Source organism: Panicum hallii, chromosome 1, assembly GCF_002211085.1.
Source record: "Panicum hallii strain FIL2 chromosome 1, PHallii_v3.1, whole genome shotgun sequence".
NCBI classification, from domain to species: Eukaryota; Viridiplantae; Streptophyta; class Magnoliopsida; order Poales; family Poaceae; genus Panicum; species Panicum hallii.
In genome coordinates, this window is record NC_038042.1 from 7,939,734 (window position 1) to 7,954,283 (window position 14,550).

The 14,550-nt window shown below is 47.2% G+C and overlaps 4 protein-coding genes across 5 annotated transcripts; 3 read left to right on the forward strand and 1 right to left on the reverse strand.

Annotated features, from left to right (window-relative positions):
* The first annotated feature begins 2,129 nt into the window (after window positions 1–2,129).
* LOC112895506 (putative RING-H2 finger protein ATL69) lies at window positions 2,130–3,163 on the forward strand. Its single transcript, XM_025963461.1, has 2 exons — window positions 2,130–2,648; window positions 2,748–3,163. The coding sequence occupies exons 1-2, from the start codon at window positions 2,405–2,407 to the stop codon at window positions 3,029–3,031; spliced, it is 528 nt and encodes a 175-aa protein (XP_025819246.1). The 5' UTR covers window positions 2,130–2,404; the 3' UTR covers window positions 3,032–3,163.
* A 774-nt stretch (window positions 3,164–3,937) lies between these two features.
* Window positions 3,938–5,019, forward strand: LOC112876799 (RING-H2 finger protein ATL39-like). The gene has a single exon (XM_025940979.1). The coding sequence runs from the start codon at window positions 4,015–4,017 to the stop codon at window positions 4,621–4,623; it is 609 nt and encodes a 202-aa protein (XP_025796764.1). The 5' UTR covers window positions 3,938–4,014; the 3' UTR covers window positions 4,624–5,019.
* A 1,077-nt stretch (window positions 5,020–6,096) lies between these two features.
* LOC112892051 (protein tas-like) lies at window positions 6,097–8,880 on the reverse strand. 2 transcript variants are annotated; one of them, XM_025959149.1, is made up of 11 exons: window positions 8,712–8,880; window positions 8,410–8,618; window positions 8,209–8,297; window positions 7,826–7,882; window positions 7,622–7,730; window positions 7,442–7,543; window positions 7,304–7,368; window positions 6,968–7,074; window positions 6,797–6,861; window positions 6,668–6,722; window positions 6,097–6,577 (listed from the first exon to the last, which is right to left on the reverse strand). In XM_025959149.1, exons 1-11 carry the CDS (start codon window positions 8,770–8,772, stop codon window positions 6,417–6,419), a joined length of 1,080 nt encoding a protein of 359 aa, XP_025814934.1. In that variant the 5' UTR covers window positions 8,773–8,880; the 3' UTR covers window positions 6,097–6,416. The 2 variants fall into 2 exon arrangements, with proteins under 2 accessions (XP_025814934.1, XP_025815008.1); XM_025959223.1 differs by having other exon boundaries at window positions 8,731–8,855.
* Window positions 8,881–11,326: 2,446 nt separating this feature from the next.
* LOC112895517 lies at window positions 11,327–12,632 on the forward strand. Its single transcript, XM_025963472.1, has one exon. The coding sequence runs from the start codon at window positions 11,327–11,329 to the stop codon at window positions 12,518–12,520; it is 1,194 nt and encodes a 397-aa protein (XP_025819257.1). The 3' UTR covers window positions 12,521–12,632.
* Window positions 12,633–14,550: the final 1,918 nt, after the last annotated feature.

Genomic DNA, 14,550 nt, shown 5'->3' on the forward strand with positions numbered 1-14,550 from the left:
GAGTGGATCAAACAGAACTCGTTTGTCCTGCACATTGTTGTTGCGGGCCACATTGCTTGTCTATGATGTGATTTGTAAATGGTAAATACCGCCCTAAACCCTGTGTTTCCACAAGAAAGATGCACAGCGCAATGCGAGCCCGCCTGCAGTGAGGGGAGCTCGCTTCAACGACATGATGACTCCCGGCGTGCGACTCATAAGTGTCAGGCATCGGGCAAGTCATTCCGCCACGCTCTCACCCGCGGCCCGTCACCCACTCCATTGTGTCTCCGACTGCCTTGTCAAATCCGCCGCCCACTCCCTCACCATACCATCGATTCATGGCACCCGCCCCAACCCTCTCAACCGGCCCCCTCCAACCTCCCAAGGAGGCGGCCGCTGCTGCCCCGTCCAATGGCCACCATCTCCACCAGGCTGGCATGCCCTCGCCGGCCTTCCCTCTAGGACCTCCACCACTCCTCCACAAGAAATCCGAAATGTACCATTGGAGAAGACGCCGAATGCGGCGTTAATTGATTGTGACCAAAAAAAATTCTTATGTGGGTGTTCGGTGTTCATATAGGGAATTTGGCACTTCGGTGAATGCTGTGATAGATATAGTTTCATTTAGGACAATACTCAGAAGGTTACGACAGCCAAGAATTTAATATTGCTCAAAAACTCCATCTGTACATATTCCACCCTTTATATATATGTATATACATACAAAATAGGTATGGACCCCTGCTGACTTCCTAAGAAAAATAAATACAATAATATCACCGATCAACAGGTTCTAGACTCTTATCAGAAATGCATAGAGCAAGCAAGCATAATACAATTTCAATAAGCTAAATCACAAAAGGTTCACTTGCTAGTTTGTTACCAGCCACAAGGATAAAATACCGTAACAGATTTAGAAGCTTCATCAAATTCAGTGTAGTCTTGATCTCATGCCCATTTTATTGAGTTGCAAAATGTAATTTGCAGAGCGAGGGAATATATTGGCCTTCAAGCTCATTCAATTTACACAAAATAAGAGAGCAAAATATACTGTCGGTACTTGAACTTGATTCGTAGTGCCATCTAGATCCACAAACTTTCAAAATGCGTATTTATCTTTTTTTGTGGAACAGGAGGGGATTAGGATCCCCTACTGATTATATTTATAAATATGAAAAAAAGGAACAGAGTTTTACAACAGCAGCTTAAGAAACAAAGAACGAAATAAAAAAGATCTGAGCAATTATCCAAAGAGGGCTATCCATTCTTCTAACAGGGTTTTATGCTTGTTTTTAACCCCGTGCATAAGCAATACGAGTTCCTTCTTGAAGACAAAATGACAGATGGCTGTTGAGGGCTATCCAAAATACATATTTAGATTCTCGAACATACTATTCGTATTACGTGGATTCCAAATTATTATTTTCAAGTTATAAAGCAGAAGTGTTTTTGCTGATGTGGAGTTTACATACGGGTCCAATTTTATTTTTGACTTTTTATGCTCAACTCTTATATTTTTTAAAATTTTTTAATTTGTTTTCAAAAATTAATACCAGAATATTTTTTCCAACATTTCCTCCAAAATTTGTCCTTTTCTGTTTCTGATTTTCTTTTACAATTTTTGTCATATGTGTTTTCGTACAACTTTTTGACATAGATCTTTTGTATTTTAATTTAATTGTACTAGTAATTTGTTATGATTCTTTTGCGTGTATACATGTTGTATAGCAATTGTATTTAAAAAGAATTATATAACTTTCGATATAGCTTAAGCAGCTGTGATTTGGACCTCATGTGTTACGATTAGCAAATTTAAGATATGAATTTGTATTTTGAAAGTTTTGGGATCTGAATTACACCCCGAATAAACTTTAAGAACTGATGGTGCATTTTACTTTTTACAGATATACTCTAAAAGCAACAGGTATAAATAAACGTTTAACTCATGCAGACGGATAAACTAGGCAACTTACAAGTAGTAGATTTTTTTAAGAGATAAACAAATGGTAAATCTAATAATATAAAAAGCAAGCAACGTGCAGATAATGTCAAAATGTTCACGCATATATCCATCTCGGAGCTATAGCGGTCTATTTAGAATCTTGGCTACAAAGCCATCTAGTAGCAATGTTTTGGATAAGGGAACCTGTAGGCTAGGTCTCAATATCTTGTGTCCCTTTCGATTTGCCGAGCCACCGCGGCAGCAACAAACGAATACCGCAGCTTTTTTTCTGAAAACCTTGCGCCCAAACCGCGCGCACGCTCGCAGAGTTCACAGTGGCAGTTCCTAAAGCGACCGAGCATTATCCCTTCCCTTGCGCAGGCCCGCGCGCACGGCCTATTTCTTGCCGTGGCCGCCGCGCAGCCATGGCAAAAGGATTCCGTTGTCCGTGTGCCAGGACACGGGGAGGGCGTACTACTCATGAGCAGCGGCGGCACGATCCCGTTCTCCGCCGCGACGAGTCCCGCCGCGGGCCCTGACGACGACGTCGAGTGCCGGGCCTGCTACGGCGTCGTGGTGGCCTGCGTGTCGCTGCTCCTCTTCTGCGTCGTCGCGGCCACGGCCGGCGTCCTCAAGGCCGGCGTCGTCACCGGCACCGCCGTGCTGTTCTTCGGCGTGATCGGCTGGCTGGTGCCCGCCGGCGCCTCGACGCGGCGGCCATACGGCACGGGCGCGCGGCGGGCGTACGACGCCGCCGCGGGCGGCGCGGCGGCCGGGTGCGCCTGCCGGCTCGTCGGCGCGGCGCCGGGCGACGTTCCGCCAGCGTTCGCGTACGAGTGTGGCCCCGCCGACGCCGAGGGCGGCGGCAAGCCGGGGGGCGGCGCGCTGTGCGCGGTGTGCCTGGAGGACGTGCGGCGCGGCGAGGCGGTGCGGCGGCTGCCGGCGTGCGGGCACCTGTTCCACAAGGACTGCGTCGACACGTGGCTGCACGCGCACACGACGTGCCCGCTCTGCCGGTGCGACCTCGTGCTGCGGAAAGGCGCCGCAACGACCGTGACGGCGGCGGCGGCGGCGCAGTCGTCGCGTGACGTGTTGCCGCCGGTTTAGTTTTCCATGGCCGGATTTCAAGAGTGGTTTTCCAACAGAAAACGTTGCCCTGCCCATAATTGCGCGGGCCACATTGTTTGTCTATTATGAATGATTTGTATACTCTTATTATGTGGGTACATTGTTCAGATAGATACAGGTTCGTTTCCACACGACAATACCCTGAAGATTACAACAGCCAACAATATAAAACTGAAACCGATCAGCAAGTTCTGAACTCATCAGAAATGCATAAAGGAAGCTGCACAATATCATCATTTCAATAAACTAAACTACGAAAACATCACTTGTTACCAGCCAAGAATAAAATATGGCAATAGATTTGGAGCCTTTTATCAAATTCAGTGTAGGCTCGAGCTCATGCCCATTTTAAGTTGCAAAGATTTAATTTGCAGAGCGAGGGAAGGCGTTGAGTCATTCAATTTACAACAGCAGTCTGAAAGCAAGAGCTAACAGTCATAAACGCTTAATATTTGCATACAGATATACCAGCCAACATACTAATAGCAAATTATAATTTTTTTGAAAAAGCAACTTGCAGATAATGAAAAAACGTTCACATATGTACCCTCTCTAAAGTTTGGAAGAAATTTACTGAATTATTGAGTGGCCAGACCCCAGTCCGCGGTAGTCTCTCAGTCGCTTTCGATTTTGACCTCTGGACTCCCGATCCAGGCGGCCAGAAGAAAGAACCTTTCCGTCGTGTAATCACTCACTAATCAACGAGCCATTGACTAATGTGTCTAGATAAGATCTTGGCAAAAAAAGGATTAGCTTAAAGCTCCAGGAATCAAAACCAAAACTGGAATCAAACCACCAAAACAGCGGTCACCAACACATAGCTCGCCAATACCTGGTGCCCAAACCTGCAGCGCTCGCCGCTGGGGACCGGAAGCCGAGCCTATTTCTTGCCGCGACGGCACCGCGCGCGCGCACGACACGTTCCTTAATCTGGGTGGCTTCACGCTCGCGATCACGTACGGATGCTCAGCGTCCTGCACCGCCGACGGCCGCCGCCGCCGCCGAGCCCCCGCCCCGACGACGGCTCCCTCGCCTGCTACGGCATCGTCGTCGCCACCGCGTCGCTGCTCCTGTTCACCACCCTCGCCGCCACAGTCAGCCTCGCCAAGGCGGGCGCGCTCGCCGGCGCGGCCGTGGTGGTGTTCGGCGCCGCCGGATGCGTCTCCCGGTGCTGCGCGGGCGGCAGCGGGGCGGGTCCCGCGCTTCCGACGACGGTGGCGCCGGCGCCGGCGGCGCGCGCGAGGGCGGCGTGCGGGCTGGTGGACGCGGCGATCGAATCGCTGCCGGCGTTCGCCTACACGCGCGCCGCCGCGTGTGGCGCGGAGGGCGGCGGCGGCAGCAGCAAGTCCGGGAGGTGCGCGCTGTGCCCCGTGTGCCTGGAGGACGTCGAGGCCGGCGAGATGGTGCGGCAGCTGCCGGCGTGCCGGCACCTGTTCCACGTGGAGTGCATCGACATGTGGCTCCACTCGCACGCGACGTGCCCCCTGTGCCGGTGCCAAGTCTCGCCGCAGCAAGTTGGTGTGAAGCTCGCGGCGGCAGCAGATCCACCGGATGATGCGCCGCCGGTGTGATCCTACTCAGGGAAGAAGGCCATGTCATGTGGCGACTAAGATCGTCGATTTTGCTCAATCCTGCAACGATTTTTTGCTGAAGCAGAAGTTTGTGCATAAATGGTGTGTGAATCATCAAAAGCTTTGTTCACCTGATGCTCGAACAGATAGTGAGTCGGTAATTCTTGTCATGGATTAGTGGGTTTACTGCCGTCAGGAATCAGTAAACATCCCCAAAAAAACAGAAATCAGCAAACGCAATGGATAAGCATGAGATATCTCAGAGATTCTCACTGTACGGGAACCCGAGAAGACAATTAGCCACTCATTAGTCATTTAGTGTTATCAGTCTGACTGTTCCTGTGCCGCATTTGTCTGCTGTAACAAATTTCTAGTGTCTCTATAAAGCCTAAACATTATGACACCAAATAGGTATAATATGAAATTATATTTCATGGTGAATCTAATAATACGTATTCGGTATCACAAATATTGATCCTTTTTTAAAACAAACTTGATCAAACTTTGAATAATTTGATATAGCATAAAGCTAGAATGACATTGTTTTAAGGATGCAGGGAGTATATCACTACTCTAAAGAAGACGATGATATATGAAAAAGAAGAAGACAATGATGGGGAGAAAAGGTATGGCTCGACACATTTTGCTAGTACCACAGAGGATTTGAATCCCTTGAATTGTGGTAAACTATCTGTATGATGTTTTTTCCCTTACATCTTAATGATTATACTTGCCAATTGGGCAAAAAGAAGAAAGAATACCTACTAATTCACCTTTTCCATTTGCGTTGCTTCTAACGGCAATGAAGGCGTCGAGGTGCAACTGGACGGCTGCACTTGTAGGAGGTATCCAAATAGCAACACTATCAAAATGTCGCCCTATCGACACAACAAATTGCCGAAAATCTGACAACCATCTGGACAAGGCAGAGGTTTGAGTTTGTGGGTGTTAACATTTTAGGTCCACTATTGGATCCAAGAAATATTGAATATCACAAATCAGATAAAGATATGTTTAGGAAACCTATGTCTTGGAAATTATTATTTTTTAAAAAAAAAAGATGAAGCATTATTGGCGTAAAGGACAGTAGCATGAAAATACCATGATTTTGAGAGTGTACAAGTCAATGGAGTTTTTTGCTTTCCTAAATACTGAGACAGCATTCCCGGCACCCATCGGTGATGCGCTAACACATTTTGTGTGCTTCCAAAAAGATAAATGTTCGAATCAACATTCAGAGTTGGGGAACAGAAGGAAAATTAGACTTTGGGGGGGGGTGCAATATGGACAGTAAAACAATTTATTTCATGTCTTCAACAATCCATGAGGCCTTCCACAGCGTACGAGCAGCGCCGGAAATAAAAAGGGCACCACCGTACGAAATAGGCACCGCTCTCGTTGGGCTGCAGTGGCAGGCATTGCTTGTGGGTCCCATGTCACAGTAGAATAAATAAAACAATGAAGCATCAGGAAGAGCAAGCGACAGCAAAACTTCAGTTTATTTGTTTGTTTATTCGATGGGCATCGGCGCTTGTAGGTTCATCGCTCCCAATTTTCTTAGTTTGGGCATCGCTGGTTGCAGTGTTGAGAGCGAAGCCTATATACTCTGTTTCCAATTGGAGCATCACTCAAGTGATACATTGTGGAGGGCCTGACATCATTGACAAAGCTAGAGAGAATGAATATGATAAGTAGATGGCTAACTCAGCTCTAACAAAATTGCAGCCCCATCCTGAGTTCCTAATCATACTGATATTGCAATCAGCAAACAAAAATGATCCCTACTAAGAAATTTATGGGCAAGGGTTCGGGTATCTTGCATGAACATCATTGATCTCAACAAGAATTTCCTCGGGGAGATGAATCCTAGCTGCCTGAAGAACCTCATAAAGCTGCCATAGTTTAGTAGCACCAAAAACAGCTGATGCGACAAGCGGGTGTCTCAATACAAATGCTGAAAGCAACATTAGGATAAGCAAAGGATCAGAAGTTAATGGTCAACAAATGCAACTTTACATTGAACAAAACTGTTGACGCAACTTACCTATCGCTAAGGTTGCTGGAGAAATTCCATACTTCGCAGCAATCTGTGTGTATTCCTAAATATTGAAAAAGATATGTTGTGTAAAGCGGTTAAAAGGAGGTTTCCACACCATAAAAATCATTTACTCACCTTCACAGCTAATTTCACTTCAGGACTCTGAAGTTTGTATCGGGATTCGCCTTCAGAATATCTCCCTAACAAGCAGGAGGACACTAATGAGTAATGACATGGTGAAACCAAACTAAAACAAAACAGAGAGGAATAAGGCTTTGTAGCTATTAAAAATTAAAAACTTAGTACCTTTGAAAAGATTCATTCTTGCCTCTGGTGGACCAGAGTCATCAGAGGAGTGATACTTTCCGGAAAGTATACCCATTGCCATTGGGCTGTAGGCCAGCAAGCTGATTCTGCAAGTGCAATAGTTCAACAATGGAAGCTCCGAAACAATTTGAACAGACTTTGAAAACTGAATACAGTCTAGTAAATTTATTAATCATAAGTAAGTTTTGAGATGGCAATGTCTTTTTTTTCAACTAAAGAAATGGCGATATTTGTCAGTAGTCACTGGTATAAATAGATTATTGATGATAATAGTCAAATACAGGGCTTTTGAATACCAGAACATGTTAGGCATACCTCTCGTGATGGCAGCATTCTGCCAATCCAGAATCAAAATTCCGGCACAGCAAGTTATATGAGTTCTACAAAAACGCAAAAGTACGGAGAGTGATTTCAGTACTGAACATGTGAATTAGCTACCACTGTGCTAATTACCTGCACTGTCAGTAGCTTGGAATGCAACTGAAAGTCCTTGCTCAGCTGAAGAAACTTCATCAGGCCGTATGGAGTCTCGTTACTAAGGCCAATGTACCTGATCTAGCACCAGAAATTCATAAATAACTGACGCACTCTGAACATTTAAATTGGAACTAAAACAACACCTCCGCGACATACCTTTCCTGCATCTATGGCTCTTCCAAGAGCCTCGAGTTGTTCTTCCATTGGAACAGACGTGTACTGGCTGCTCGGGTCATACTCTGTTTCCCCAAACATAGGAACATACCTGAGAGTAGAAGATACCCGGTTAAGACTTCAGGATGCAGAGAACACAACCAGCAAAGAAGGTTGGAGGTAAGAACGCAAGCTAAAGCCAGAGACCGATCGGGCCAGTGTATCTGGTAGAGGTCGATGTAATCCACACCCAGCCTGCACAAACTGCACAAGAAGAACAAGAGACATAATGCACATTCAGATTTCGTAGAAAGAGCTCTTAATAACCACCAAGGCAAAACAATTCTTCCTCCATTACTTCGCTGTATCATCATTCAGATTTCATTGACTATATGCTCCCACGCAGTCAGTAATAAAAACTAAAAGCAGCCCCGACAAAAAAGGGACAAGCTTTCCGACTAAAAGCCCACGAAAGATAAAACTCATCACTGACCAGAGAGAACAAGACTGAGTGACTGACAAGGATCAGAGGACAAGAATTGAATGAAATTTGCAGTAGAATTGCACAGAAATGTATAGCAGTTAACCACCTGTCATCAATTGCATCCGTGATGTTCTGCGAATCGAGAGACGTAGGCCCGCCGCGGATCCACGTCATCTGGCCGGACGGCCCGGCGACCTGTGCTCCGCCCATCACAAAGTTCAGTTCAGTGCTACTTCCGCAGCGCGAGCAAGTGCAGCAAAGCAACTCGCAGCAGCTAGGAGAAGGGGAAGCGTCGACCGGTGGTGACCTTGGTGGCGACGACGACTTGGTCGCGCGGGGCCCGGCGGGCCCGCAGCCAGCGGCCGAGGAGCTCCTCGCTGCGCCCGCTGGTCTCGCTGCGCTGCGGGACCGGGTACATCTCGGCGGAGTCGAAGAAGTTGACCCCGGCGTCGAAGGCGGCGTCGAGGAGGCGCAGCGAGCTCGTCGTCCCGCTCTGCTCCCCCATCGTCATCGTCCCTGCACGAATCGCGCGCGCACGCGGGCGGTAAGCCAGCGCAGATCCACCAGCGGAAGAGAAAGGGAGGGAGAGGAAGGGAGCTGAGGTGGGACCGAAGCAGAGGCGGGAGACCGGTGGCAGGTCGGGAGCGATGCGGAAGGTGGGCATGGCCATCTCCTCGACTCCTCGGCAGCGTGGCTCCTCTGCTCGTTCCCGAGGACGAAGAAGATGCTCTGTTCCCACCCTATCCGTCTGCCTCTGCCCGAGAGGAAAAAGTCTACGTATGGATGATGGATCACATCACCCCTAATCTACAAAATCGAATTTCTAACCCACTAATGGTGTGTTCGTTTTCTACCCTCTAAATTTTAGACGTATCACATCAAAAAGAATCTTGTCATTTAGAAGTATTAAATAAAGTCTAATTACAAAACTTTTTGCACAGATGGATGCTAATTCACGAGATAAATTTAATGAGCCTAATTAATCCATAATTTGCCACAGTGATGCTACAGTAATCATCCGCTAATCATGGACCAATATACCTCATTAGATTCGTCTCGCGAATTAGCCCTGGGGTTCTGCAATTAGTTTTGTAATTAGACTTTATTTAATACTTCTAAATGACAAAATTCTCTTTGATGTCACCCCTCTAAACTTTAGACCCCAGGAAACGAACACACCCTAAACTAAACCGCTGAGGTGGTTTCGCACCCTGATTTTACTGATTGGCCGCCATGTTGGACAGGAATGACACCTAGACGTTGTTGGACCCACCTGTAAGTTCTCCATAGACTTACAAATTGTATTATAAATTACATAATTTTTGGAGGGCCTTTTTGCAAAGATTTGGGAGCATGCTCCCATGGTCGACGGCGGCTCTGCTCGATGGACACACTGGCGCTCCGGCGAGCTAGGGGTGCACTGCTTGGCACAAAGAGTAGAGAAGAGGGTGAGGAGGCCACGGGCGTGCTCACCATTGTCAAGCAATGGATGACGACGATGGTAGTATGGCGAATCGGTGATGGAGCGGGACAAAGGAGGTCCACAGCAAGTCGGCAAAGCTTGTGGTGGCGAGGAATTGCTCTGCCGGTGACCAACGTGCCGAATTTTGTGGCGGAAATCAGCGGCCGAGGTCCTTCTGTCGAGCGCGTGGAGCTCAGGGCCGGGGGCCGCCTCCTGTCGGCGAGGCATGCAGGGGCGCGGGCGGGATGGACCTGCCTCCTAGCGCCTGGCAGCAAGGCACGTGTGGGCTTTAGGGGCCGGCGGCGCGGGGAGGAAGGGAGTGACGATCGGTGGTGCGGGAGGGAGGGAGCGGCGGCCAGCGGCGCGGGAGGGAGGAAGCGGTCGGCGATAGGTGCTTCGTCTTGAGGAAGAAGAAGACCCGGGGTCACTGGTAGGTAAGATCCACTCGGCGGGATCACCAGGACAAAATATTGGTGGCCACCCCAGCATCCACCGTGGTGAAAAGCGCCTATGGCATGCCAACTTAGCAAAACCACCTTATAAATCCACTTTAGAGAGTTATTTATATGGTTTTGTAAAGGTGAGGGGGTTAGAAATCCGATTTTGTTGTTCAGGAGGTGATGTGATCCACCATTGATACGTTGGGGGTTATGTAGACTTTTCCATACCTGAGAAGGAAGAAGGCTTCGCATCAAGATTTATGCTCCGAGATGGCGAGGCGGCTGCCGGTGTGCTTGGATATAGTGTGTGTAACGCGTTCTTGCCCCTTCTGGTTTTCTTTTTGTGATGCAAATCTATTTGGCCTCTATAGATTTGCGAATGCCAATCTACCTTGATAGATTTTTGCATACCCGTCTCACGGCTAAACATTAGGCGGATCGTAAAATTTAGAGTTAGTGGCTGTGGCATGTATACGACCACCAGGGAGAAAAAAGCAATGAAGACTGTAGTAGTGGTGGATTTATGATGTAAATCTATAAGGTCTTATTTTCCTCCTCTTCTTCCTCCCTCTTCTCTTTTTCTCCTCTCTCTTCTTCATTCATGGTTGAAAAATGTTGGGGAGGTTTAGGGAGGGCTCCATAGGCTGCATAGAGGGTAGGAGGCTCCAGCCCCCCGCCTCCTGGATCTGCCCCTGGACTGTAACACTAACACACATAACGTAGTCTTTTCAGAAAAGCACACACAACTAGATTGACAAGGAAGTAAGAATCGGGTTTGATCCAGCCCAGTAGTCGGGTCAGGCTAGGCTCGGGCCAAAGAAAAAGCACCGGGTTCTTTTACCTGACTCAAACCCGACCCAACCCGATAAATGACCAAATCTATATTAGGCTACTTAGGTAGTGGTGCTATGGATGACAGTTGTATAACAGTTTATTTATGGAAGCCATTCCGCAAGGGAATGCTTCTAGAGTGTCATGATGCGGATATGTAACCATTATTGTTGAAGAATAGGTGGCGTCAGGCATGGAGCTTAGGTGGTGGTGTTCTCTAGCGCAGATTATCTACCATTTATTTGTGTGATAGCTCTTACCTCAGGAGATATGCTTACAATGACAGAATATGTGGTAACGGATACGGCTTATGCAGTCATAGCCTGCGCCACATCTACACACATAATTTATTCCGGAGATATCCACCATCCCATCATAAGAGCCGCATAAGAGCTGGGCACTATAAGATTAGTCACCTTGAGTGGAAATAAGAACAAGAACCGCTGAGCAACCAATAGTCCCATGTTAGAGTGATCTCTTCCAAATTAGTGATGGTTTCCCTACCGATTGTGGAGGATGAAAGCTCTGTCTCAAAGGTCCTCACCAACGACGGCCTGCTAGGTGAGATCCTCCCCCGTATCCATTGCCCCACTTGCTATGTTCGTGCTGCGCTTGCCAGCAAGCGCTGGATCCGCAACGCCTCGAACCAGACCACCATCCGCACTTTCCGCTCACAACACTCACCCCACCTACTTGGCATCTATGTCTTGAGCGATGGCTTCTCGCGTCCGGAGTTCGTGCCACTGCCTGATGCCTCAAGGCCGGAACTCGAACCTGCACTCCGTCATGGGAAGTTTGGTTTCGATGACTTGGATACTTTCTCATTGAGTGTTTGGGATTGCCGCAACGAACATGTCCTCTACGGATTCGGTCCATCCTTCGAACTTCCCCTTGGCCCTGCTGTGCAAACCCCACTGCGTTACCCTGGAGAAAATACGGTTGTGCTCCCACGGCTACCATGTACCATCTGCCCCCCTCACGCCATGCTCCTCCCTGACGACAATGATGATGACTCCTCATGCTACCGGGTTGACATCGAGAATAGGGACCAGATGGTCTATGCAAAGGTATTTGTCCTGCGGGCTGGCTCCTGGAGCATCCACTGCTCAGCCTCGGCCGATCTCGCTAGGTCGTCGGAGCACATCCTCAAGGTGACTCTGCTCATGCTTGGCACAATATACATGTTGACTACGACAGGGTACATCCTCACACTAGATCTGGCCACCGCAAAATTCTCGATCATCGATCTCCCGGAAGGTGTGCAATTCGAGTACTCTAGCAACCTTGCCCCTTGTCGGGGAGACGACTCCATTCTCTACCTTTTCCACGTGAGTGGGGACAAGCTTACCGTCTGGCTCCAGAGGATGAATGACCACGGCGGTGATGGAAGCACCGCCAGCAAGTGGATACTCAGGGACACCATTTCCCTGCTCGAGACATGTGGCCATCTTGTAGAGCAAGGTTGGGAGCTGGAAGATAGGCGTGAAGCCTTTGTGTCAGTGGTCGGTGTTGGGGACAACGCCGAGTTCGTGTTCTTGGAGTTGGAAGAAACTGGAGTCATTGTGTACATGCATCTCAAGAGCAGAAAGGTGAAGAAAGTGTACCAGAGGCACCCGTACAATGATTTTGGTATACGTGTTCTTCCATTCATGATGGTCTGGCCTGCCGTCTTACCAGAACTATAAAGATGTATGAAGATGAAGGACTGCATCAAAAGTAGCCACCCAAGTAGAATAAGTTGTGTCATGGGACATTATGCCGTCCTGGAGTTTTTGTTTACTTGCTTTAAACATAACAAGCTAGAGATTATAGATTCAGGAGGTAGAAATCGAGCCCTAGGCATTGTGAGATTTCTGTTGCTCTGAATTATGAACAGCTTTGCTTTAATTTGGTTCTCCTTAAGGCTTCAGATGCATTAAGAAGTATGGTATGTTGGTCTGTACTTTATAAAATTTAGCCAGTCTGTGCTCAATTAAGATGCTAGAGTTTTGTTGGTTACACCTTGAATTTGAAAGTTCAAATAGGATTTCGCAAAAAAAAATGTGTAAGTTTCCTTTCTAACAAAGCAAACTTATACATGTTGTACCTGACTAGAATTAACTTGTAGTGCAACGGAAAATAATCTCTACAATGAGTCAGAGGCCGAGCTATGAACAAGGTTCCCCACTTTTTTTTTTTTGAAAGAACATGGCAGGAGCTCTGCCTTTCAATTAAGTAGAAAAGAAGAGTGTTAAGAATTACAAGTGGTTCACAACATGCAGCAACTCAAACCTCCGGCTAGTGAAAAGCCTCTAGAAAAGGAATAAAGCCCAAGCACAAGAAAGCACGAAATGGAGATTAAGAATATCTTTGAAACGCCCGTTTGTACTCATCCATGTTCTCCTTGACACGAGTTGCCACACCCTGAGTTGTAAGGTATTGGTTATAAAAATTCTTCGATTTCGCTCCTTCCATATATTCCACATAATGTAAATAACGAGACCGTTGAAATGACGCTCCTTGTCGCTTGGAACTGACCGGATAGCTGACTCCCACCAAGCCCCAATGCTGTCAAACTGAGCTGGATGTGCATTTGGAAAGACATTGAAGTTCTCCCATGCAAGCGCTTGGGTCCAGACCACCTGGGCAAAGGGACAAGTACATAGATGAAGGCTAGTCTCCATTGGGCCATAAGGTTCCCCACTGTTTACCTTGATTTGAGTGCTAAGTGCAACCACCTCCACCACTCCTTGTTAGGGTAACCTCTGCAATGAGCTAGAGTTACATCAAAATGGGTAACAAAGGCCGTTCTGGATGCGCTATGCAGGCCTGGCGCCATGCATATGCTGATCTCAAGTAATGCACAGGGCTACATGAAACGCCACTCCCTTAACACAGTAGTTGCAAATGTTTCCTGGCCATGATATACCACCTGGTCCTTCCAATCATGCATTTCTATCCTAGGCAAACATTCTTATTACTTTATTCTAAATTTAAATATCATGAACGCGCTTGCTAGCTATTTGACAAACGCTGATTGTCATGTCATATCTACTAAAGGAAGCAGAAACAATAGAAACAATATAAACTAAAAGACATTTGTTTCAACCGTGAAGTCTTACTAAACTAAAGCGCAAAAGAAATCATTAAGGGTCAAAGGGTCAGATATAGCAACGACATGTATTTTGGGCAGACGCATATATCTTCCTTGTACACATAATTTTCTAGTCTCAAGGATCCAAATAAGTTCAAGAGTATATGGCTTGGTTGCTGTCATTTACTTTTTCCAAATCATGACTAATACTTGTTGTGGTATGAGAGGTATATGACGAAGGATGTGTGCACTCAACATTTCGATCCTTCGCTGCATTGCAGTATTTGTACAACAACCAACAGAGCAAACAGAGTAAGTCGGTGCTAACAAATGAAGAGAGATATGCTTGCAAACAGAGCAAGAATTATCTACCATTTATTTATGTGATAGCTCTCTATCCCGCGAGATATGCTTGCCATGGCGGAACATGTGGTGTCGGATGCTACTTAGGCAGCCATATCCCGCGACACATCTACACGCGTAAATTTATTTCGGAGGTATCCATCATCCCATGATAAGAGACTGGGACTGCAAGATTATCCACATAGCGCGGGAAACAAGAACAAGAACCGTTGAGCAACCAACAATCCCATGTTAGAGTGATCTCTTCCAAAATTGCAATGCTTTCCCCACCGACAGCGC